This window comes from Sorghum bicolor, chromosome 6 (genome assembly GCF_000003195.3).
Source record: "Sorghum bicolor cultivar BTx623 chromosome 6, Sorghum_bicolor_NCBIv3, whole genome shotgun sequence".
In the NCBI taxonomy this organism is placed as follows: Eukaryota; Viridiplantae; Streptophyta; class Magnoliopsida; order Poales; family Poaceae; genus Sorghum; species Sorghum bicolor.
This window is the reverse complement of record NC_012875.2, coordinates 60,337,283-60,362,375: the sequence shown is the minus strand read 5'-3', so window position 1 is coordinate 60,362,375 and position 25,093 is coordinate 60,337,283. Positions and strand designations below refer to the sequence as shown.

The 25,093-nt window shown below is 41.8% G+C and overlaps 3 protein-coding genes across 6 annotated transcripts; 2 read left to right on the top strand and 1 right to left on the bottom strand.

The window, feature by feature from the left end:
- Positions 1,046-11,783, top strand: LOC8076484 (K(+) efflux antiporter 2, chloroplastic). Of its 2 annotated transcripts, none has more exons than XM_002448749.2 (21): positions 1,046-1,372; positions 1,507-3,020; positions 3,294-3,456; positions 3,583-3,673; positions 3,978-4,114; positions 4,187-4,246; positions 4,324-4,443; positions 4,917-4,985; positions 5,281-5,346; positions 5,996-6,085; positions 6,267-6,371; positions 6,452-6,580; positions 7,783-7,992; positions 8,392-8,541; positions 9,471-9,524; positions 9,602-9,660; positions 10,055-10,121; positions 10,197-10,373; positions 10,610-10,666; positions 10,744-10,818; positions 11,462-11,783. In XM_002448749.2, the coding sequence occupies exons 2-21, from the start codon at positions 1,513-1,515 to the stop codon at positions 11,576-11,578; spliced, it is 3,504 nt and encodes a 1,167-aa protein (XP_002448794.2). In that variant the 5' UTR covers positions 1,046-1,372; positions 1,507-1,512; the 3' UTR covers positions 11,579-11,783. The 2 variants fall into 2 exon arrangements, with proteins under 2 accessions (XP_002448794.2, XP_021318116.1); XM_021462441.1 differs by having other exon boundaries at positions 1,502-3,020.
- LOC8085889 (putative threonine aspartase) lies at positions 12,815-17,033 on the bottom strand. The gene is made up of 11 exons (XM_021462442.1): positions 16,793-17,033; positions 16,284-16,334; positions 15,891-16,011; positions 15,677-15,761; positions 15,261-15,342; positions 15,055-15,181; positions 14,119-14,276; positions 13,689-13,852; positions 13,368-13,488; positions 13,184-13,285; positions 12,815-13,089 (listed from the first exon to the last, which is right to left on the bottom strand). Exons 1-11 carry the CDS (start codon positions 16,985-16,987, stop codon positions 12,997-12,999), a joined length of 1,299 nt encoding a protein of 432 aa, XP_021318117.1. The 5' UTR covers positions 16,988-17,033; the 3' UTR covers positions 12,815-12,996.
- On the top strand, positions 18,534-24,531 carry LOC8076483 (multiple RNA-binding domain-containing protein 1). Of its 3 annotated transcripts, none has more exons than XM_021462708.1 (3): positions 18,534-18,832; positions 19,994-23,260; positions 24,129-24,531. In XM_021462708.1, exon 2 carries the CDS (start codon positions 20,001-20,003, stop codon positions 23,229-23,231), a length of 3,231 nt encoding a protein of 1,076 aa, XP_021318383.1. In that variant the 5' UTR covers positions 18,534-18,832; positions 19,994-20,000; the 3' UTR covers positions 23,232-23,260; positions 24,129-24,531. The 3 variants fall into 3 exon arrangements, with proteins under 3 accessions (XP_021318383.1, XP_002448793.1, XP_021318382.1); XM_002448748.2 differs by having other exon boundaries at positions 24,125-24,531; XM_021462707.1 differs by lacking the exon at positions 18,534-18,832 and adding an exon at positions 18,839-18,926 and having other exon boundaries at positions 24,125-24,531.

Here is a 25,093-nt window from a genome sequence, read left to right as displayed (position 1 = left end):
TAGCAACAGCGAGCACAGACAGAGAGGTGCCAGCCACCATTTTGATGATCGTCCTCTTTTTCTAAGCTTTGTATGGTGTAAGGGGTCATCAAGATATTTAAAGGAGAAGTCTGTTCTTTTGCAGCAAAAAATATTATAGAACACATGGGCTTCATCGTCAGAGAGGTCAATGATCATAAGGTCACATTTAGCATAATTAATTCTCTCATGCTTGACATGTTTTCAAAACAAGCCATAGCCATTTAAATTTTTTGGCTTTACCAAAATTGTTCTCAAGGAACAAGATCGTATCATCTGCGTATTGCAGAAATATAACACCACCTGCGCAGGGCAGTAGTGAGTAGGCCAATAATAAGATCACAGTTGATTGAATTCCGGTATAGACATCTGCCACTAAGTTGAAGAGAAGGGGTGCTAAAGGATCCCCTGCTAAGTCATTTCCCCCATTTAAAATAGGTACTATTTTGGTCATTGGTAATCCAAAAAATATCACTAATCCGAAAAATCCACTATATATCTCGAAAACCTCTGGAAAGTGTTGATAGAATTTATAATATAAAAGAGGAGCCATCAGGGCTCGGCGAGACTCGAACTCGAAAACAGCCTCTTTAATCACGTTTTCAGAAAAAGGCCTCTCCAGGAGGTCTTTCTCCAAGTTAGCGAGCTTTTCTTCGTTGCCCCAAAAATCACTATCTATAGTAATCTCTGAGTCGGGTTCTTTGCCAAAAAGGTTTTTGTAAAAATCCACAGCAATGTTAAGCATGTCCTCAGTCTTACTTGGCCATTCGGACCTTCAAGGGTGGTAATGCCTTTTTTTTTTCCCCCTCTGGTTAGCGACAGCTTAAAAACAAGCTGCATTTCTATCTCCTTTTTAATTTTAATCTCCCTATCGTGGCGGTCCCGTCGCTGAATCAGTGGGGTACAAGTACCACTAGCGAGGAATATACCATTATTTATCCCGAGGATCAGAAATCCAAACAAATTTTATCTGCAGATCAAAGCCCAGCCCCAGAGAGATTCAGGGCTTGTAGTTTGGCTTTGGCAGTTGGCCCTCTTTGGCTTTGCCTCGTCCCCTCCGCCGCCGCTGGCCGAAACAAGCGAGAGGATCAGAGGAGGGGGCAACAAGCAAAACAAACAAAAAGGGATCCCAAAACAAAACTGGCCCTTGGCCTTAACACCGGGCGCCAGGGCCAGCGAGTGAGCTCGCCTCGCCTCGCCTCGCCTCCCTCGCGCAGACCTGTCGTATCGTAGGAATGGAATGAGGCCGAGGCCCCTCCACCCTTCCTCCTCCTCGTCGGCGGCGCTTCTCCCGTGACAAGCCTCCCTTCCTCCGGTCCAGTCGCCGTCCGACCCAATCCGTATCCACCCACCAGTACGTGAGCACTCACTCCTCCGTCTCTGTCTCTGTCTTCCGCTTTTTGTTTCTCTCGTCCCAACCTCTCCTTTTCCGCGGGTTTGATTTGGGTTTCCGATTGTCCTCGTGTGTTCGGCTACGATACAGGATAGGGTACGATGGATTTGTCCAGGTTCGCCTCCGGCGTCGGGCCCAGCCGCGCGGCCCCTCGGGCGGGCCTGCAGATCGGCGCCGCCGGGAATGGCTTCCGGCCCTGCACCCAGCGGCGAGCGCGGCACCGCGGCGGCGGCGGCGGGTACGGGAGCCTCACGTCCACCGCCGCCGCCGCCGCCCTCCGCGGCCGCGGCGGGCTCTTCTACCTGGCTCCCACGCGCGGGAGCCCTCCTCTCAGTCTCCGCGCCAGAGGGCGGCCGCCGCGGTGCCAGGGCAACGACTCATTGGCCTACGTCGACGGCCCCTTGGAGGCCGCCAAGGACTCCGGCGAGGTCACCGACGAGGAGGCCACCAGCTCGGGGTCCGACGACGAGAGGGGCCCCGGCCCCGCCGACGTCGACCGTCTCAGGGAGATGCTGCACCGGTCCAGGAACGAGCTGGAGGTGGCCAGGCTCAACAGCACCATGTTCGAGGAGAAGGCGCAGCGGATATCCGAGTCGGCCATCGCGCTCAAGGACCGCGCCGACGGCGCCCAGAGGGACGTGTCTGCGGCCGTTGCCACTGTGCAGGAGATTATCGGCAAGGAGGCGGACGCCAAGGAGGCCGTTCAAAAGGCTACCATGGCACTGTCGATGGCCGAGGCGAGGCTGCAGCTGGCAGCGGAGGCGCTGGAGGCGAAGCGGGGCTCGGTCGGGCCAATGGAGGTTAGCATCGAAGGCGTGGAGGAGGAGGCCCTTGTGTCTGCGCAGGAAGAGATTAAGGATTGCCGGATGGCCCTGTCACGGTGCGAGGAGGAGCTGGGACGTGTCCAGGACAAGAAGATGGAGCTGCAGAAGGAGGTTGATAGGCTGACGGAGCTCGCAGAGAAGGCCCAGTTGGACGCGTCCAAGGCCGAAGAAGATGTTGCCAATATAATGGTGTTGGCTGAGCAGGCGGTGGCTCTTGAGATGGAAGCTGCACAGCGTGTCAACGATGCGGAAATGTTGCTGGGGAAAGCGGAGAAGGCCATATCCTCAGTTGACACTGTGGTGGAGCTAACGTCATCTGCTGAAGAGCAGAAAAGCACTGAAGAAGATAGCATTTCTGAAGGGTACGAGTATAGCAGTGATGCCACCGATGATGTTTCTGTGAGGGATGAGGTGTCAAGTATCGAGCGTCTAATGGTTGGTGACTTGACTGTTGAGGGCATTGAGCAGCTTGAACCATCCCGTGAGATATATGATGAAGCAAGCAGTGATAAGACGTCTGTTGAGCCTCAGAAAGAGGCTGAGCCTGATTCAGATAAGTCAAAGCAAGGGAAGAAGCAGGAAATGGAACGAAAGGAGGTCACCAAGGAACCACTGAGTGCTCCAAAAGCACTGGTGAAGAGATCATCCCGCTTCTTCCCGGCATCTTTCTTCTCCTCCAAAGTTGATGGAGAGTTTACGCCTACATCAGTCTTTCGGGGGTTAATGAAATCAGTGCAAAAACAGGTTCCGAAGCTTGTTGTTGGGATATTGCTTCTTGGTTCAGGGTGAGTCACATGACAACTGCTGTGTGTTTTTTAGGTTTTGCATTTTGCAGTAACGATTTGATTTCAGATAACTGCACTCCACCAATTTACCTTGTTGGCTGTTATTTGTGTACAGATAAAAGCATACTGCATTCTGTATAGTCACCTCTTCTTTGCACTGAAAATTAGAAATGGGAATGGAAGTGTTTTCCTTATTATATCTGGTGGACATCATTTTCATTCATGTCAGTTAGGCAATACCTGAAAGGGTTTTTTGTTTTATGGGTCCTGTAGGGCATTCTTCTTAAATAGAGCTGAGAAGAGTCAACTATTTCAGCAGCAAGGCATTGCCACAAGCATTGGAAAGGTAACCTCCACAACAAAGCCCATAGTTCGTGAGATACGGCAAATTCCACAGAGAGTAAAGAAGCTAATAGAGCTCTTACCTCATCAAGAGGTACGATTTCCTCATCTGAACCCACTCATCTTCTGATTTCATTTTGTGTACGTCTATGATATTCAACTGTTATAGTAAAACTTAGCTTGCATGTAAATTCCTTATGATCTTCATTTCCCTATTCAGGTAAATGAGGAAGAAGCTTCGCTTTTTGACATACTGTATTTGCTTCTGGCCAGTGTTATTTTTGTACCATTATTTCAGAAAATCCCTGGAGGTGAGATACATATTATAATATTGTTTGTGCACGGCATGGTTCAGCAGCATCTGTAGCTTTTTGCATTATTTTGGTCACCCAAGGAAGTTTGCAATTGAACCAAACGTGGTCTCATCAATTTGTACTGTTTTAGTGACAACTGTGCACCATGCTTTTCCTGAATTGAAATGCCTGACTTCTGAAGTTAGGAGCTAGAATGCATGAACTCATGCATACAAAAGTTGGAAACATTTGTGATTAAAATCATCAGTTTTCATGAAAGTTTTATGACCTTCTGCAAATAAATTTTACCTTGATACCTTAGGCAGTCCTGTTCTTGGATATCTTGCTGCTGGTGTCCTCATTGGTCCATATGGGCTCTCCATCATCCGTAATGTGCACGGGACAAAGGCAATTGCGGAATTCGGAGTCGTGTTCTTACTATTTAACATTGGACTTGAGGTACACAGCTAAGTGCCTTTGGATGCTATTTCTTCTTTCAGCATATACTGGCTTAATATCCTGGACCTGCAGCTTTCTGTGGAAAGGCTAAGCTCGATGAAGAAGTATGTCTTCGGCTTGGGATCTGCTCAGGTTCTGTTCATGCTAACACAACCATCAAACAGTTATCATTACTCAATTACTCCGTGGTAAATTTGAACAATTGGCAGGTGCTGGCTACTACTGCAGCTGTTGGTATGATAGCTCATCGTTTTGCTGCACTACCAGGGCCAGCAGCAATCGTTGTTGGGAGTGGGTTGGCTCTGTCATCCACAGCTGTTGTCTTACAAGTACTTCCCTTGAAATCACACGTGTTTATCAAACTCTTGTTTCTTTGTTACTGATCGAACATACGAGCAGAAACATATACCCCTATTTAATATTCTCAGCTAATATGAGTTGCCATTTAGTATTTAATAAGCTACTAGGGAAATTTGTTTTCTTGCCATGCTTCAAAATGCCATGTTCAGGCATAAACTAGGTTTCATTTAGGCAAGTACAAAGTTCTACTCCCTCCGGTCAAAGACACTTTGACATGTTGGACAAAAGGCGAGGTCTCCATTTTGTCGCTTTGATCACTATTTACTTTCTGTAATGCAATCAAATTGATATATTATGAAAGTTCTTCCAACCCATGGTTTTTATGTTTCAAATTCAAATGTTTGACTGGAACCATGCCTGATTCATCATGTTCTCATGACTGGGAATTATATGTTTATCTGTACTTCCCAAGTTTTGTGATGATCATTTGTTGCTTTTCTAGGTATTGCAAGAGCGTGGTGAAAGTACGTCACGTCATGGGCGCGCTACATTTTCTGTGTTATTGTTCCAGGTATAACCTCACTGTGCTCAGATATGTTCCCTGTTTTTGAAATAACACAGCTTATGTTTCAGCTTTCCATTTGTTCATTTCTTGCTAATGTACTAAAGCACATCACTTTCACAACTTTTAGATCACACCTCACAGTTGCATATCTTTATGCATCTTTTGCTGTTTACATCTGTGATGCATATGTGCTAGTATTGACTTGCATGACATACTCATTCTGAAGCATTGAGAGCCTTCAATCCTTTAGTAATGTTAATCTAGCTTGCCTTTTTAATACATTTTCTTGTGTTGTCCCCAGGATTTGGCTGTGGTGGTTCTGTTGATATTAATACCTCTCATATCACCTAATTCTTCAAAAGGAGGGGTAACCATTTTATCTTTATGCTCTTTTCCTTGCCTGTCCTAGGACCTTTTGCTTATTGGTACACGTTTATGTGCTTGATAGCCCAATGAGATTATGAGTCTAATGTAGCATGATAAACTAGTCTGTGAAGACCAATGGTAGTATGATTTTTAGTGACTAGGAGCACTTCAAAACTCATGTTGAATCAAAATTCCCATTGAATTCTTGTTGCTATTCAGGACCATTAGAGTTTGACTGTGGCAATAGACATTTCTATATTTCAGATGACATAGGTGAAATGCAAATTTGTAGCATGTTATTAAGTAAGAAAATTTGTTCAATAGTCCTACGATATGTAAATTTTGGAAATAGCATCCAACTTGAGGTTGATATATGGAGCCTGGGGCCATGTGTGAGTGATGCAGTCAATGCCTTCCCCAGTTTCATGGTTTTTGAGGTGTCACCTAGGCGTTGAGGTGTACCCTCCACCCCCCCCCCCCCCCCCCCCCCAACCACCACCAAAGCTTTTAGTCACGCCATATCGCCTAGGCATCCAGGCATGCCCCCAGTGCCACAGGACGCCACAACGCCTCAAAAACCATGCCCAGTTTACACCTCCTTTGGAACTGTTTGATCCTTGAGGCCTTCATTCAATATCTGTTTTTTGTAGGTTGGTTTCCAAGCAATAGCAGAAGCCATGGGAATGGCTGCAGTCAAAGCAGTAGCTGCTATAACTGCCATAATTGCTGGAGGCCGTCTGGTGAGTTGACTGTTCATTTACATTATTTTTCTTATCCTTTCTGGGACCCTTTTGTATGCCACTCTGGGCCCAGCTGGACATGGGCTTGTTTCCTTGCATGCATACATGTTTCTGTTTTTTCTCCTTGCAGCTGCATTTATCTGCAATTATTTAACGAGCAATTTCCATTTGTATCAAACAGTTGCTCCGTCCTATTTACAAAATAATTGCTGAAAATCGGAATGCCGAGATATTTTCAGCGAATACACTCCTTGTTATTTTTGGCACAAGTCTTCTTACAGCCCGGGTTCGTATTCTATATGTTTATATCTATAGCCTTTGCATTGCTTAAAACTACTTTTGATTCTATGGTACTACTATTCACAGGCTGGGTTATCAATGGCACTTGGAGCTTTTTTGGCTGGCCTGTTACTAGCAGAAACGGAGTTCTCCTTGCAGGTTGAGTCAGATATAGCTCCGTATCGTGGTCTTCTGTTAGGACTTTTCTTTATGACGGTGAGTACTGGGAATATAATTTCATTAAGAATTATTTCTTTAACACTGATATGCTGCTAGTGTTATGTTTCAAGTGTTCCTAACCTTATACCATAATCATGGGCATCAACTTAAGTTACCATGGACTTGCTACTCTATTAGTTACTACGAGTACCTCCATAATCTTTTATAAAGCACAGCTTGACATAACATGGTCTCCCAAATTATACTTTGACCATTTGTTTATTTTATATTATATTGTTTGTTATAAACTTATGATAATTGGATAGTATATTTGATTACGAAAAATTGTTAACTAAATTATTAGTCAAAGATTTTAAAGTTTGAATCTTGATATGTGTGTATAGTTGAGAAGTGTAGATAGAACCATTTTCACAAGCTCAGACTACAAATATTTTTCTTATTGGAACAATCATGCCAGTAAATGTTATCAGTGTAGCATCATACATTACAGTCTAGCCCCGCGTGCTATTCCTCCTCCTCTGCACTCTATTCCCTGTCTGCTGCGCACCTTCTTCCTCTCCAGTGAAGTTGTCAAGCCGCCGCCGCCCTCTGCCAGTTCAAGTCGCCGTTGCTCTTCATGATGAGTCCTCCAACAGTGTTTGCCCTTTCCCTCCTCCATCCCTCACTCCGCAACCTCTCTGCTAGTCTGCTTGCTTGCTGTGCTGCACCTCTTCTACTCACTTGCTGATTCTCCATCCTGAGATAGAGTTCTGGACAATGCAGAAATTAACTCTCACAAGTCTCCCATTAACCACTAATATAGTTTTGATGCTTGCTTTATTGTGTATACTATATACTATATATAGGTATATCCATAGTATGTATATGTCCTGAAATATATAGGACGGCTATATGAACGACGGACTGATTAGGCTCGATTAATCGGTCTGGTCTAATTGCGATTAGTCACCTGGTCGGTTCCATGGCCACTAGGTTCGACTATATGATTTGTAAACATTGTATGTTACCCAAATAAAGTATCTTTCAGTGTCCTCTTTCATCAGCTTGTCAAATAAATGCATTTCTTTGTGTGTGTACATTATCATCTTTAGGTAGAATCAAACGTATGCCAATAATCAATGCTCGAGCACTTATTTATCTCTCGATTTTGCTTGTCCAAAATCAAGGTATTTTTATCACTTTCTTTAGGATGATGAGAATTCATTGCTTAATTCTTACATTGAGGTTTGGTTTTCCAGGTTGGAATGTCTATTGACCCAAAGCTGCTTCTGTCAAACTTCCCAGCAATCTCTGTGATATTGGGTCTCTTGATATTTGGAAAAACATTGTTGGTTACATTTGTCGGCAGGGTGTTTGGGGTTTCTACTATAGCTGCTATTCGTGTTGGCCTCTTGCTTGCACCTGGTGGTGAGTTTGCTTTTGTTGCCTTTGGAGAAGCTGTCAATCAGGTAACATATGTTGTTTTCATTTTCTTTTTTTTTTCTCGAACAATGCAGGAGAGCCTGACACAGTACAGGACTCTTAGCTCCACACAGGCACACACTAGGAAAAAACACACGATCACTGCCCAACAAGCGCCTAAGCAGCCATAGGTAGCAACCTACTAAGAAGCTGTTGCAGAGCCTTAGCTCCAGCCCAACTCTACAATACACATTCTTCAGAAACTACAGCTAGAACTCTTTCTGTGTCATAGGTATCTAGTACTCTAGACCTACTTCTCATGTACACAATAAATATTTGATCATAGGAACATCTATAGTTGTTTTATGTAACGAACCATATGATTGTTGTGCTATGGATGGATGTTATAGAGCAGAGGGATAACTAATGAATACACTATTTTACAGGGTCTTCTATCACCTCAATTATCATCGTTGCTATTTTTAGTCGTTGGCATTTCAATGGCTCTGACACCATGGTTAGCTGCTGGGGGGCAGTTTCTCGCATCAAAATTTGAGCAGCATGATGTGAGGAGTTTATTGCCCGTGGAAAGTGAGGTATTTATTTGTTCCCACTTTTGCTTCTTGCTCCGGTTACAATATTACATTTTATGTAATCTTGGCCACATGCATGCAAAAGCACTGTCAGTCTGCCATATCTCACCTAGTTTAACCTGCCATGTAGAATACAAGTTTCAATTGAATGCCTGTTTGTGTAGCCAAGTGTGTTCCCTGTGTGAAATGTAGCTAGACTCATTTGCCATTTGATATTTATGTGATTCAGTGGTCCTGACAGTGTTAGGAAATCAAACAACTCAGTAGCCTTATTTACTTTTTTGTGTGTGTTTCAGTACTTTGGATTATAGTAGTTTCTTGTGGCCAGCCCTAAAATTATTTCCATTATGCTGATTGACAATTGTAATATCCAGTGGGAGATTCTAATTATGAACCAGCTAAAACTCAGAACTAGGTGATTCTATCTTCTTCAGATGGTTACGGAGATACTGAGGATGATTGACGAGCACAGTGGGTGTATTGTTCTGTTTCAGTTTAGTAGCCATGTCCCACCCAAGAACTGGCAGTAAATTGATGAGTGAGAGTTACATTTTTTTTTGGTACAAGAATAATGTGGATATTGCATATGCAGAAACAATGCTGAAGTTTGGCTAGAATTGTTGGTAGTTGTAACTTTAGCTGCAGCATCTGTCCCTATCTCAGATAATGATCAAAGATGAGAAAAGAAAAATCTAAAATCCAATCAGTTCAGGTATCAGCTAGTGCAGTAGTCATTTTAGATGAGCAATTAACCAAAGAGCTTATGCCAGACAAAAAAAACACATGGTGGTGGGATAATATTGCTTCTTGTTACTATAATCTGCCAAGTTTGTAGTCAAATAGCATGCCAGCTCTTTAATATCCTTTATTCCTTTAACATATCAATTTTCACCTAATGTTGCTGTCTTCTGTTTTTCTGCCTATGTATGTAGACTGACGATTTGCAAGACCATATTATTATATTAGGCTTTGGACGTGTTGGGCAGGTTGTATTGCAATCCTCACACACTACTATTTTTTACATGTTTGACTGATCCTAATAAAGCTGTTTCCCCCTTACTAGATCATTGCGCAACTCCTGTCAGAGCGGTTAATCCCTTTTGTTGCACTTGATGTTAGAAGGTATGGTGCATCTTGCAATAACCTGAATTTTAAAGAAACTATGGATAGCAATTCAGAACCTTAATGTTTGTTCTGAAGTAATGTTTAATCATGAAGTATGACTGCATGAACCTATGCAGATTTAAGTCTATAAGTTACTGTGTAGAGTTGAGATGGTTGATGCCATATTTTAGACTAATGTGGGACCACAGTTGGAATGTATTAAATCCAGAAAATAAAACAAACTTTCAGGCAGACTCTTCCAGGAATTCAGGAAAATGCTGGCAAGACCCGCAATCTGATAGTTGCATGTCTTAACCTTCCTTTGGAACCAAATCACCCGTGTTCAATTTATCCACCTTAGTGGTTAAGTCATCCAAATTTTCTTTTTTCTGATGCATATTTTCTTTGACAGCGATCGGGTAGCAGTTGGGCGTGCACTTGACCTTCCAGTGTATTTTGGGGATGCTGGAAGCAGAGAGGTAGGGAGAGTTCGGTTATATTTTAGTAACACATATAGCTTGTTGAGACTACTGTTCTAAATTGAATTTTAATAGGTACTGCACAAAGTTGGAGCTGAAAGAGCTTGTGCTGCTGCAATTACTTTGGATACTCCTGGTGCAAACTACAGAGCTGTCTGGGCATTGAGCAAATATTTCCCAAATGTGAAGACATTTGTTAGAGCACATGACGTTGATCATGGTGTTAATTTGGAGAAAGCTGGTGCAATGGCGGTACGTGGATGTTACAGAGCATTCTTGGTGATAATGGTTTCCTGATGCAACTTTTATTGACCATATACACTTTACAATTTTTATTTGCTAAGAGAGTTCTATTGCTTTGATCATAATGGGACCAAAGCATGCACCTGATGTACTGTGTAACTTTTGTTGCTATATTATGCAATATCGGTAGTTTCCCTTATATGAGATACTTTATCTTCTGATGGAATTGTGTGACCAATTTGAAGGTTGTCCCTGAGACCTTGGAGCCAAGCCTTCAGCTAGCTGCTGCTGTTCTTGCACAAGTAAGCTCTTATTTGATTATATCATCCACTGTGCTTATTAGTAATGTATGGAATTTGATGCATAGGCTTCATTTCAGGCAAAACTTCCAATGTCAGAGATTCAGGAAACCATCAGCGAGTTCCGGAATCGACATCTGTCAGAGCTTACAGAGGTGTGTAATTATGTCATCATTCAGTGGTCTGCTAAACTTATTGATGATATTTGCAACAGAAAGCTTCTGACAAACAAAAAGATAAGCAGTAAACCAAGGCAAATCAAATTTCCAAATGGTAGTAATTCAAGGATAGTTGGTAACCGTAGAATCTGTAGATGTGTGTTGAATTAAACTTGTGATGACGGTCTCATGTTAGTAACTAGTTACATTGCTAATTTGTTACATGATTAAACACTAGCCATTTTCTAACTGGAACGGTGATGGTATACACTATAGGGTTTTTTTGAACTGTGCCATTACAATATAATGATCCTTCTGACTTTTAGCTCGGTGAAGCCAAAGCCCAAAAATCGAAATAGTAGACTATCAATTACCAAAGGAACAAATGGGTGCAGTTGGCCTAATAATACATGTAGTGTAATGGACATCCAAGTTTTTTAAATATAGCAAGTCTTAGATGATTTTTTTTAATGTTCTTGAGTTTTGAGGTTTTCTGAAGTCCATGTAACATGACACCATGTGGGAAAAATTCTTTTTCTTTCAGGTTCATATAATCTTTGCTGCTTTCATGCAATATATATTGAGCAATATCATGAAATTTGTGTAACTAGCTGATGGCCTTTTGTTGTTCCCTTTACAGTTGTGTGCTACGACAGGAAGTTCTCTTGGCTATGGGTTTTCCAGAGTTACGTCCAAATCGAAGTCTGTCACCCCCGATGATGAAAGCGAAACAGTGGATGGTGCACTAGCTATTTGATGCCGATTAGATAAAATGGGACCCCTTGATAGTACTAGATTGATTGCACTGTTCAGTAGATAATCTTGTTGCATGTAGAAAGAGTGGAATAATAATTCATGCAAGAGCTGTCATAAAAGTTGGCGTGCAATTTTGTATGTTAGAATATACTTATATATACCCTTCTGTTGCCAGCTATTTAGCCTAAAAAATTGTTTGCATAAAACTCTTCACAAAGAAAAATAACACACTCTAGTCGTGCAGGTGAAAATGAGGCCCTTGAACGCGAAAACGGATGGAAAAAACTCTCATTTCCGTTTGTATATTTTTCGGTGAAAACAAGGCGGGTTCGGTTAGGATGAGAAGCAGAATTGAGATATGTGGGTATATGAAAACGGACAAGTGAGGATGAAAAGCTAAAAAATTAAGTTAGAATTATGCAATGTATAAAGTCACACAATAATATATATATGTATAAATATCTGCCTAATATTTAATTACTTGCATGTCATGTATATTAACACGTTAACATGCATAATTGGTGATTAGTAGATATACCAGCGTAACATAGGAGCATCTCTAAGAGTTTGCTAAACTAAATAGAGATTTAGCAAGTTAACGTCCTCTAATGTCTCCTGTAATAGCTTTTTAAATGATTTTGTATTAGGAACTCTAAACTATTTTTAATGAACGAAATCTTGTTTTATAGTTTATCTTTCTTATTTTCTTGTCGGGGACCTTTTTCTTAGTTAATTTATACATCCAATTTACTCTTGTCTCGAGAAAATTATCGGCTGGGGAGTAGATAAGAGTTTCTCTCAACTGCAAAAATTTACAAGTTAAAGAAAATATTTAACAACTTTTATTTTTAAGAAGCTTTTTTACTAAAATGTTGAAAAGATGTTTTTCTCCTTTTCTTTGCTAAATTTTCAAAGTACGAAGTTGTTTTACAGAACTTCTGGAGGGATAAAGTCAGAACGGTTTTTTTTCATCACTATGCTGCACGACGAACCGGACGCAGGGCTGGTGGCCGTCGGATGCCAAGAAATGGAACAGGTGGCAGAATCCGTGACGGGTTCCAGTTTTGCTTGAAAAAAAAAAAGAAACACTTCCAAAACCCCCGTCCACTCGAGCACCGGCTCCCGCGCCCGGCCCGCGACGACCTCCACTCCACGCTGCTTCGTCGGGCTACCAGGCGATCACAGGCTTCGGCAGCGCTACTAGTTGAATTGCATGCTCTCGTTTTCCCATCATATCCTTTCTATTTATGTTTTTTTACCTCTATAAAAAAATGATAGTTCTCATCTAAAAAATAATGGTTTCTTCTCGAATTTCCTACAAATTCAAATGTTGTTCAAACACTCCAAAAAATACCGTTCATCGTTCAAAGGATGCATAGTGAAAAAGTTACAAGTGCTTTTGCATGGTCTGGGTCGTTGTCATTGTTCAGATGATTCTCTATCAAACTTGACGCAGGTCGCGAACTGGTTGACCGTTTTGGATGGACCTTCTGGTGTTTTAAGCATCAGAACCTGCAAAACACAAAGGTGCATAGAATCATTGGTCCAAATAGACAAAATAACAACAATCTCCACATAATAAAGAGTGTAAAGCACCTAGTACTACCTTAGGATTATTCATATTGCTTCCGAAATAACCAACACCAAATGATGGCGAGGAATAGGCAGCAACCAGCTCAGCAGCTTCCAGTTCAGACAAATCCCCTCCCTACCAAAAGATACATGGTTCAGCTCACAGTGGAGGGGCTTACCCATCCAAGATGTAAGCAGATGGGATTGCAAATACTCACCTTTCGAACATCAGCCTGAACTAGCAACAACCCAGCCCCTGTGTCATGAGACATCTTGCTGCTGCCTTGAACCACAGAGCGGAGAATTTTAGTGCATGCAGAAGCAGGACCAGATTGTGACCTGATAATATATACATATATATATATATATATATATATATATATATATATATATATATATATATATATATATATATATATATATATATATATATATATATATATTCAGATTTACATAAGGGGATATTTGCTGGAAAACAATGTAGAAAGGTAAAAAAGGAAAAGGAAAGGGAAGGATAAAAGAGAAAGAAATGATCATACAATGATGATGAGATGCAACATTCACGGGCAGCAAATCCTCTAATCAAGTGTTCTCCAGCTCCAGTTGCACAACAAGCAACTACGAATGGTGTACCAAAGGGTCCTTTGGACGAAGCCCAGCACCCAGAGCCAAACATAGCTGCCAACCCAACCCGGCCATCTACCTGCCAAGTGCTATGACATCAGTCTGCTTTTCTTAGCACCAACAGTAAAATGAGAGGTTTTTGCTACTGCTAGAGTGTAACGGTCCTACTGGGAACCAGACGGATTTGATAGAACGAGAACATAGAGTAACAAGTTCATGACAACCATACTGACTTATCCAAAACAGTGTAAATAAACAAAAAAAAAAACAAAAGGAGCATTTTCAAGGGGCAAACATTTATTAGAAACTTTGAACAAGAACTGATGAGAACAATGACCAACAGACCTTCAGGGCAATACCACCACTAGATGCACCTGATGCTACATTTCCGTAGCTATCTACACAAATAACACCAACAGTATCCATTACGCAATCTGTATTGTCTTCCATGAATGACTCTGTCAATATCTTCTTTACATCAGAAATATTCTCAGATTCAGTTCCTACAATGAAATTGACACAGGTCAGATGGACAGGTGGAGCAGGAAGCCTTTTATTAGCTGAAAATATAGTTCAAAAATCACAATTGCTACATAGCATAAAACAAGTGCAAGAATGTAACATTGGTACCACATTGCCGAGACTCTTTGTAGAGTAACTAAAAATTGGGTGGTGGCATAAATATTTTCTGTGCTCATATCATACCACAAGTCCAAATGAAAGTAGTGCATAATATGTTAGAGATAAATGGATAATTACTGTAAGTGTCCAACTGAACTCAGACCAACCACTGTGCTGATATCTGTTTTATTTTTACATAAATGCTGACATCTGTTGGACATTGTGTTCATGGAAAATATGACAATTGTATAATGTATATACAAAATCTTTTGACAGACCTTGTGAAAAGCAGTAGAACCAGTGTGTTATACAAAATCTTTTGACATAAATGACTGGTTCACAACAAACCAGTCAAAATTATATTTCAAGAAGAACGGCTCTGAATATTGCTGGAGACAAAATGTAATTAGGAGATAATGAAAAAAAAAGTAAATACCTAGCAGAATAGAATTTGGCAACTAACAAAACAGAAATACTTAAAGTTCTTAAACTACCCAACGGTCATTCAATATCATTATGCTAAGGAAATAAAGTTAAACTAAACATTCAGATGATGTTTCAACTTACACAAGGTGGAAGTTTGAATGAAATATCATACAGATCAATAAAACTTTAAAGTGTAACCCGAATAAAATAAGTAGCAAATAACATGGAGGTAACCTGGTGCTTCCAACTGCACTGAATGTTCTGAAGCAGAACCAGTGTCATGCTCTAATAATTTCTTGGTATTAACAAGCAATGATGTGTACTTCACCCACTGCGCTCTTGCATTCTCAGTCACCAACCACTGTTTGAGAACATAAATGTTCCACCCAATCAGGAATGAAATGATTAGTTTAAACAACAAAAAACAAGAAGGGACTCACATTATTAGCCCCTGGTGCAGATTCAACTAGGTCCATTCCTTTAGATTTTGCCCATTGATATGCTCCTTCACCAACCAGAAACCTATAACAAGGAATAGATCAGTATTTAGATACAGAGCTAAGATGGGTGATAGGTCAGTAGTAAATTAATAAAATCAACATAAATGAGTGTTGAATATATTGTGCATTGATCAGATTACATCCTGAGACGAAATTGTAAAGGGAACTTTGTATGTAACTGGTTCAATGGATAAAGCAACAGCTTGCATTACAAGATGAGATGCAAATCATGCAACTTTGAAGAACATGTTACTATTCAGTTAGCTGAGTGGCACAAGTGAACAAAACAAATGGGCAAGAATTTACAGGGGAAAAACAGGCAAAAAGTGGAGAAGATACTCGGTTTTCATGATTACATGGGGGGTATCCGACCAAGCAATGACGATCCTGCCATTTGTTCCTTCGCCAAGTGCAAAGCGACTTTGATTGGATTCTTTACATCTGATCTACAAGAAACAGAAAATATGATCAGAGCTGCAGTCAAAGTTCACAGGAAAACATATTAGCATTTAGCACTATTTTTATTCATACTACTTAGTTATCAACTTCCATGCTCCAAATTACAAGTACCTCGAATAGCTCCAACAGCTCCAAAAGAACCAGTACTTCCATCCATGATGCTTGCATCACATTCCACATGACCACTCTCAGTCAAATTTGAACCCCGACCAGCATTTGTGACAGGATCATCCTAGTTAGTCAGATATGAGAATAAACAGATTCAGATACCTTTAGCTTAGAACAAGCAAGCATTTTCCCAGAATATACCACTAAACCTTTACTGTAGTTAAACTATAGCATGCAAATATTAGGAAAAACATTTTAAACCTGAAACAACATGTATCACATACTTGTTTCATTTATTTGCACAATCTACCTGATCTGAATGTTTTCAAGATTAATTATACATAGGTACTACAAGAGTAAAACTACAGGAAGTCATAAAATGTAATTAGTACTAACCTCCAAAACTTGAATGCCAGCTGCAACAGCATCCAGGCTTGTGCCACTGCCCTGGAATGTACAAAACATCATCAGGAATCCACTACTGAAAATAGAATCTGCAAGGACGGATCTGAAGATTGCATTTCGACATGATCAAAATATCACATCATTCAGCAGTGCTTTTCTCAAGTGCACATGGTGCAAACGTCAATGGTCCAGCACAACCCGAACATATCCTTTAAACAACAACAACAACAATCTGAAGCTACAGTAATAAAATCAGTCACCTATAAACCATAATATTTACAGAACTGAGAACAAGCAGGCCATGGTCCGCTCAGTTTATAATGCACCACGTCTCCCTAACGGAAATGGACAGTGTGTCCCAAACTCCCAATCCCAATTAAACCCTACGCAGTTGACACTTGACAATTCCAATCAGCGGCTAAAATCCAGGCGCCACGACCAAGCCATGACAACAAGGAACAGGAGGGAGAGAGTGGGCGGTAAGAGCTCAGTGACCGGACCTCGCGAAGAATGGCCGCAGCTGCGAGGCAGGCGCGCTTCATGGCCCTGCGGTACGCCTTCTCGTTCGCCGGCGCGTGGAAGCCGGCGCCCACGTGCAGCGCCACGAAAAACCTGCGGGTGGGGATCCTGGAAGCGCTCGCGTTCTCCTCCCCGGCGCCGACGGCCGTCTCGCTGGCGCCGCCGCCGGTGGCCATCACGACGAGCACGGGAGGCCGAGGCAACCTTGAAATTATGAGCTGGGGCCCTTGTGGAGCTGAGATTTTACGCTTCGTTTTTTTTTCCAAAGAAAAAAAAGTTGCATATTGTTTCAATTTAGCCCCTTGTGAAAGTCATATTAGCGGTTATAAGACTTTTGTCTTCTAAAAGTAGAAAGAATATTTCCATATCTCCTTGTACAGAAGATGGAGTTTCCTTGTTCGTGCAACGCTACAATTTACAAGGCTGCCAAGTTTTTCTTTTTTTTTTAAAAAGGCTGCCAAGCTTTTTTTTCAATTTTATTTTTTGACAAAGCTGCCAAGCTTTTAGGTTTATAAAAGTGCATGAAGGTTTTATAAAAATTATTGAGTCGTTTGAGTTTATTGCTTCATGAAGTGCTCGGTACTATTTTGTTTTTTCTTTTTTTGACGAGGCTGCCAAGCTTTTAGGTTTATAAAAGTGCATGAAGGTTTTATAAAAATTATTGAGTCGTTTGAGTTTATTGCTTCATTAGCACGAAGTGTTCGGTACTATTTGGTTCGGTGATTGTTGGGTGTTACGCTACAATCACGTCAAGTGATAAAGTTATGTTCGTTTGTTTTGCAAGCTTTGTAATTTAAAGGGTGTTTAGTTGGGGTTGTTAAAGTTTAACAAGTACGTATTTTTATTTTTATTTAGCAATCAATGTCCAATCATAAATTAATTAGTCTCAAATACATAAAACTACTTGACTCTTTATATTTTCATTGTTTCTTTTTCGAACGGGAGTGTATATGGATCCTGGATGTAGGTCTGGGCGTTCGGTCTGACTGAACCGAACCGGTCGGTTCCTCGGTTATTTTGAAAGTTCGGTCATCACAAAACAAGGATCGATCGGTTAGTTGAAAAAATAAAGACCGAGCAATTTCGGTCTCGGTTAGTTCGGTTCGGTCTCGATCACGACCGAACTAACCGGACTAGCACATTTGTATCAAATTTCAGCAGCATATTTGCACAAAGTAATATAAATATCTTGGTTCTCCTTATTCAAATACTAACTATAGCAGCATCTCACAACTCACAAGTCACAAACTCACAATGACACAACAAAAACACACACACAATCAAGTTTTTTAAAAGATAAAAAAATAGTTTAGGACTCCCAACAGAGATTAGTTCGCTTAACCGACACCTATACCCGAACTAACCGTATAAAGTTCGGTTAGTTGGAAGCAGTGACCGAATTTATGACCGAAAAGTTCGATCTCGGTTAGTTCGATCTCGATCTCGGTTAGTTTCGATTCGATCTTCGGTTAATTACGCCTAGAGTGACCTGGATGAACTCGCACCATCACACAACACAGGACACCAGACGGCCATGGTGTGTGTATTCGTCACACCAGTAGTCATCACTGCTACCGGGAATTCGGGATGGAGACGAGAGATTGATTGATTGGTGTGTATTTTTGCAACTCAGTCCCTGGTACGCAGGCATCTTCGCTTACGCCAAGGGGCCTGCAGGCAAATTCCCATCCTGGCGAATGGCCGTTCATGTGAACTGCTTCCACTTCCACCTGCCCTCCCTCCCACTCACCTCCCCTGCTCTCCTCTCCCTCCTTCAGTTCTCCACCACTGAGCCATTGCAGAGCAGCAGAGGGGAAGTAAAACCCCACCTCCACCACGCACGCAACCTCCGATTAGGCCGCCACCACCACCTCCTCCTCTCCTCCGGATTTGTTGCTGCTCGTGCTCGCCTGTGCTCCCACTCTCCAACTCCAAAGCCCACAGAAAAACCCCGTACCAAAGCCGAAGCGCCTTTTCTCGGTTGCATCGCTCGCTCCGCAACCTCGCATTTCCGATCGGAGGTTTGTTTCCCCACGCTGCCTCGTCCCCGAAACCCTCATTGCTCTTGGCGTCCGTCGCTGCGTTTGCGTTGGGGGGAGGAGCCGCGTGGTTAATGTACGATATTCTCCTCCCTGCATTGCTTTTGGCTGCCGTGTTTCGTGGGGTTTTCTATCTCCTACTACACCCAAAATCCAAATTTTTTTCAAGATTTCACATGACATCGAATCTTGCGATACATAACCAACGAAAGTGCTACAGTGTCTGGGTTTAGAGTTCAGCATCAAGGAATTTTGTGTAGCATCTTGGCGGTCCTTTTTAGTGTGAATGTGTGATTCATAACTGCGTTTTTACGTCTCTGATTTTAGTGGTTTTTTTTTGTCTTGTATAGGGTTTTGAGTTAGCATCTTTTTTGTTAAAAAAAAGAAAGAAAAATTAGGAAGAGCACTGCACACTGGAATTACTAGGAGATGGAAAGGAAACACATGTTAATGTACAAAGAACCCTACCAAAAAATGGTTTTACTTGTTACATGCATTCTTTTAAGAAGTTTTCTTCAGCGTCTGTGTTGGATAAAGAGTCCCAAAGTACTCGGGAAAAGTTTAATACACAGACATATGCTATGGCCCTAATAAAGATGTTAACTTAGTTGGATTATATATACTTTTCATTTGATACTAGGACACCGCACTATGGAGCAACTGAACCTTGGACGTAACTGTTGTTACTGTACCCTTTTAGTTCGATTATTTGCGCAAAGGTTTGATGGTTCTGCAGGTTGCGTTAAACTTTTGTATTGATCGAGTGACAGTGCGTCTGGATCAAATATTAGTTTATCCATTTATGTAACTAGTGACAAGGCAAACAATGCAATTACATGAGGAGCTGTTACTGAACATCTTGCTATCGCTTTCAGTCCCAGTAGTTGGAATTTAAATGATCAGTCAGTTATGTGGATCGCCTTTAGTTTGCGAGGAACACATTGCGCAACTGACAGTCCAAGTTGTGCAGACTGCTTAGTAGACCCCAAAGGTTTCATTTGAAATCCAATGTTTTTCTTTCAGTGAGCTGCTGCATATTCAGTTGTTCACTGTTTAATTATTTTTATCGGTGTCCTTCAGTGACATACATTTCCTCCAATTTTCGGGGCTAACCAATATTCTCTTCTATGAACCAATTTTCAGAACAAGAATGGGGAGAAGTGGCTTGACTGGTCAGCTGCAGGAGAGTCAGAGTGATGACATGAGTGCTGCTGCTGGTTATGAGGAAGGCAGTGAGGAGGAAGAACCATTTGAGGTTGAATTCTATGATGACGATGATGATGAGCTAGATGTGGAGCAATGCAATGGCACTGCTCTGCCTGAAAACAAGGATGCAAGCGATAAGGAACCTTTTGAAGTAGACCTTTGCAGCGATAAAGGCAGTGACAAGGCTGACTCATCTCATTCAGAGCATTACGTCAATCTGGTGCCTGATGGCCACAATACTTGCAGGAACCAGCTGTATGTGGCGGAGCCATGTCAAGGTCTAATGATTGACAAAGGGGAATTTGTTGAGAAGAAGTCCAACTATGTGCAACCTTCGGAACAAGAACAAAATAAGAAAGAGCTGAAACAAGTGTTGAGGCACAATAACTCTGCGCAGAAGGAGGTATCTGTGGCCAAAGAAAAGGAAACAATGCCATTCAAAAAACGGTTATCTGTCAAGTTTGCTGCTGATGTATCTTGTTATACATACAGTACAGAAAGTTTTGCTGCTGCTACCGTAGAGAAAAGGAAAGTTCAATCTGATGACCAGGACAAGCACCTGTGTAAGAGACAAGAGCTCTCATTTTCTTCAGCTCATGATGAGGGCAAACTGAAAGAAGGGAATGGCACTAATTTGTTTGTGGGTAACCTACCACCTTCCTTGGCTTCTCACAAGCTCATTGAACTATTTCTGCCATTTGGAAGAATTGTTAAATCAAGAGTTGTGGATGATTGCTTCACTGGTTCGAGCAAGGGATATGGCTTTGTGCAGTATTCTGATCCTCGTTATGCTGCTGAAGCTATTAAACACATGAATGGACGCATGGTTGAGGGAAGAATGCTAGAGGTCAGACTGGCTGGTGCTCCGTCATCAGGTTCCACAAAAGAAATGGATATGAGTAAGTTGTATGTCTGCAACCTTCCCTTGCTCCTGCATGAAGACAAGTTGCATGATCTTTTTGTACCTTATGGGCAAGTAACCAGTGTGAAGGTAATGAGGGATCATGCCACGGGGTTAAGTAAAGGATATGGCTTTGTGAGGTACTCTGATCCTCAACATGCAGCTCATGCCATTTTCCAGCTGAATGGACATCTGATTGAGGGGAAGAAGATGGAGGTTCGAGTGGCTGCTGTTTCCTCATCAGGATCCAATACATCTGTCCAAGCTATATCAGAGACTGATCATCAACTCACGAAAGAGGTGGACATGAGTAATGTGTATGTCCAAAACCTTCCCTTGCTCATGAATACAGACAAATTGCTCAATCTTTTCCTACCTTATGGGAAAGTAACTAGTGCAAAGGTTGCCATGGATTACACGTCAGGTATAAGTAAAGGATATGGCTTTGTGAAGTTCTCTGACCCACACGATGCAGCCCATGCTGTTATTGAGTTGAATGGATGCCTGGTTGAGGGGAGGAAGATCTTGGTTCGAGTAAGACCACCAAGCTCGCCTGTGGAATCACATGCCAACAATAGGACCCTCAAAGAAATCGACATGTCTAATCTATATGTGTGTAACATCCCCTCATCCATGAACAAAGCCAAGTTGGTGGAGCTTTTCCTGCCATTTGGTAGGATCACCCATGCAATGGTGGTGGAACAATCCAATAATTCAAGTAAGGGATATGGATTTGTCAAATTTGCTGATTCTCATTGTGCTGCTGAGGCTGTTGCAATGATGAATGGAGCACTGATTGAAGGTGAAACGATCTCAGTCAGAGTTGCTGGCCTTTCTCCATCAGTATCCAGCTCAGTTTCACAGCATTCACCACACTCAGAAATAAATGCCTCTCCTGAAATCAACAACTGTAGACTGTACGTCACCAACCTTCCACAGACCATGTCAGCTGACAAGCTTGTTAGTCTTTTCATGCCCTTTGGTCAGATTGACAGGGTGGTGATGTACGCGGAGTACAGTTTTGTGCTATATGCAGATATAAACTCAGCAGCGAAGGCTCTCAAGCACATGGATGGGTACTTGATTGAAGGAAAGAGGCTAGTAGTCAAGGGATCTGAGCCTCTTCCAGCCAATGCAGCACAATCTGCTTGTTCGCAGTCAGGTAGCAAGCTTGTAAAAGAAATTGACATGGCTAATCTGTATGTTGGCAGGGTTCCATCAGCTGTGACCTGTGAACAGCTGGTGCAGATTTTCTGCCTATATGGAGAAATTGTTCAAGCTAAGAAGTTTGATGCCGGGTATGGCATGATCAGGTATGCTAATGCTTCATCTGCTGCTGCTGCAATTGATCATTTGGATGGTTACCAGATCGGAGGAAGCACTCTGGTTGTTAGAGTTGCAGGGCTTCCTGCAGAATCTGATGTAGCCACATTTGCTCGAACCCCTCAGACACCTGGCAATGAGCACAGACAAATTGACATGACTAACCTATATGTGGGCTACCTCCCGCCGTACGTTACTACTGATAAGTTGATTGAACTTTTCCTGCCATGTGGCCAAATCACTCAAGCGAAAGTAGTTGTGGATAAGTTCACCGGTGTCAGCAAGGGATTTGGATTTGTCAGATTTGCTGATGCTTACTCTGCTGCTACTGCAATCACTCACATGAATGGTTACCCATTGGATGGGCATATGTTGGCGGTTAGAACAGCAGGTGTCCAACCAAGTGACATGGCCAGCTACATGGCACATTTCTACTCCTACTTCACTTCCACTGATCCCTCAAGGATGGCTGTTGGAATCCCGACATCAGACTGGTCATACTATTATGGTCAATCTGCATATAACCCATACTATTATGCTGAATCCGCATACACCACACCGGCCGTGCACCAGGGTCAAGGTGCTGAATCTGCTGCGACTGCTGCTGGTAAAACATCTCAGCTGGAAGGCCTGTCTGGACCTGAACCGGTCGGTTCAGTTGCTGAAAGAGATGGCTCTTCTGTGTCAAATCCTGCTGCTTCTGATGGTTCTCGGTTGGATGTTTGGGCTGGTCCACCTGGCTTTGAGTCCCACGCTGTCACCAAGAAAGATACTACTACAATGAATACTTCTCAAGCTTGGGCTGTCGCCAAGAAAGAGGTCAGTATGATGAATACTTCCCAAGCATGCTCAAAGGTGCGGATGGTACAGTCAGGCCAGTCGGAAGGTTGGGCTGGTCCACCTGGCTTTGAACCCCATGCCATCGCCAAGAAAGATGCCTGTACAATCTGAAAAATTGTACACATGGTAAAATAAAATAGGTAATTCTCATTTATTTTCGCCAATGTATACATGTAATCTGAAAATTTGTGAGTATGGAGCAGTACAATCTGTTTGGACTTGGAAGAAAAAATAGTTGTATGTAATTGTCATGAAAAAGATGCCAAAAAGCATTTAGTCAAAGGTCACTTGATAAATGTGAACTTAATAAATATAGGGTGCAAATAAACTAGAGATCACTTCGACATGAAGAGAGTTCTGCATTGCCGAGCTGTGACATGAAGAGAGATTTTGGTTGAGAGATCGAATTTGTAGTTTCATATATGTCAATGTGCCTCTCCTCACCTTTGGTTTCTTGAGAATGTTCACTCTCAAGGCAGCCCAGTCATGGAGGCACATAACAATTATTGGTGAGTTTAACGTGGAAGCTTACTGTTTCTTGTCGTGGCATTGCTTCTAAAATCTCTCACTAAATCAACCAACTACGATTACTTGTCCTCAGCTTGTTTAATATTCGATGGTTATTGTTATGATAAGTTGAGTAGCATCAGCTTTCAATTTCCTTGGTTGCATTGGCAAGTCTGTTATATTATATGATAATCTTTTACTAGGCAATGATGAATCGCCCTTTGAATTAGACGTAGATCACTCCAAGTCCCTGATTTTGAGGGAGAACCAACTTGGGGTCCTACATTGGAATGAGATATACAGGCTTTACTGAGCTTTATGCACAAAGCATTTAACAACATTTTGAACAATGTATATGCATTTTTTTTCCTGGTGGGTATTGTTCTTGAATGAAGTTGTCCATATTTATTTTATTTCGCAGAACATAGATGGAGAAATGTGCTTACAATTTTCTTGCTAATGATGATTTGCCTAATATGTGAGGTGTAACCGTGTAGGCAGCTCCAAGTCCTTGCTTGCCAGGAAAGCTTGCTGCTGAGCAAGAGTCGTGCCTGAGGAAATTGGAGTTGCTGGGAACGTTGGGGACCTGCATCAGTTGAAGCTGCCTCTCAGGAGATGGTTGAAGCGTGCATCAGCTGAAGCCTGCTTTTCAGAAGCCTATTTGCTAGTTGAGTTTCTGCGGCTGTTTGGTGTTTGAGGTTCCCAGAGGTGGTTCATCAAACTATCTGTTTTGGCGTTCCCTTTAGTCTTCTTAGCTGGTGAATGGTTACGTTGGGTTCTCTTGGCTTAAACTCTTTTCCTGAGTGGTATGCCACTCCAGTGCTGTAATGAACATACTTGGTCTTTTAATGATAATTGAAAGATGAGGGCATCGCCATAAAAACTCTAAAAAGACCTGTACTGTGATTATTTGTGTACTTTCTTGGTCGATGGCTCAAATCGTCTGGACGAATCTTTGTAGTCAGTGAGAATGGCAAGCAAATATACTTGAGATTGGTATTGTGTTTGTAAAAACATGTGCTCCAACGCAGATTCTCACAGTTCATTTGATTAGTCATGCCTCACAATTTGGCCAGATTTTATAGAACAAGATATAATACAAGTTTGGAACCTGTAACGCTGTTGTTTTATTATCGTATCACTTACACGGGGGCTGTTTTCAGTTATAATTAGCATCTAAAATTATTAGTCAATTAGAACTCCAGTGTTGAGATTGCTGTGTCATCAATGCTAATTGTTTTGAAAAACGAACGCTTTTCCCTGAATAGTAAATACTTATGTTTTGACTTTTCTAGATGCGCAATGCTAATTGTTTTGAAAATTAATAAAAGCTTTTCCCGGGTGGAAAGCCCACATCCCCGTGAATGTCCCGGCTGAAAAATAGTGACTGCTATTCCAAATCTACATAACGTTTTCGTGTGTTTTCATGAAAATGCTTTATTTTACTTTTTCCATTCTAAATTAAA

Bases quoted from the DNA above. Each gene is read 5' to 3' on its own strand.
- LOC8076483 (XM_021462708.1), top strand. From the start codon at position 20,001: ATGGGGAGAAGTGGCTTGACTGGTCAGCTGCAGGAGAGTCAGAGTGAT.
- LOC8076484 (XM_002448749.2), top strand. From the start codon at position 1,513: ATGGATTTGTCCAGGTTCGCCTCCGGCGTCGGGCCCAGCCGCGCGGCC. The intron at 4,986-5,280 runs GTATAACCTCAC...TGTTGTCCCCAG, and splicing joins TTTCTGTGTTATTGTTCCAG to GATTTGGCTGTGGTGGTTCT. The intron at 10,122-10,196 runs GTAGGGAGAGTT...GAATTTTAATAG, and splicing joins GGGATGCTGGAAGCAGAGAG to GTACTGCACAAAGTTGGAGC.
- LOC8085889 (XM_021462442.1), bottom strand. From the start codon at position 16,987: ATGGCCACCGGCGGCGGCGCCAGCGAGACGGCCGTCGGCGCCGGGGAG. The intron at 14,277-15,054 runs GTTACCTCCATG...ATTTCATTGTAG, and splicing joins AGTGCAGTTGGAAGCACCAG to GAACTGAATCTGAGAATATT. The intron at 13,853-14,118 runs GTCTGTTGGTCA...AGCACTTGGCAG, and splicing joins GTGGTGGTATTGCCCTGAAG to GTAGATGGCCGGGTTGGGTT.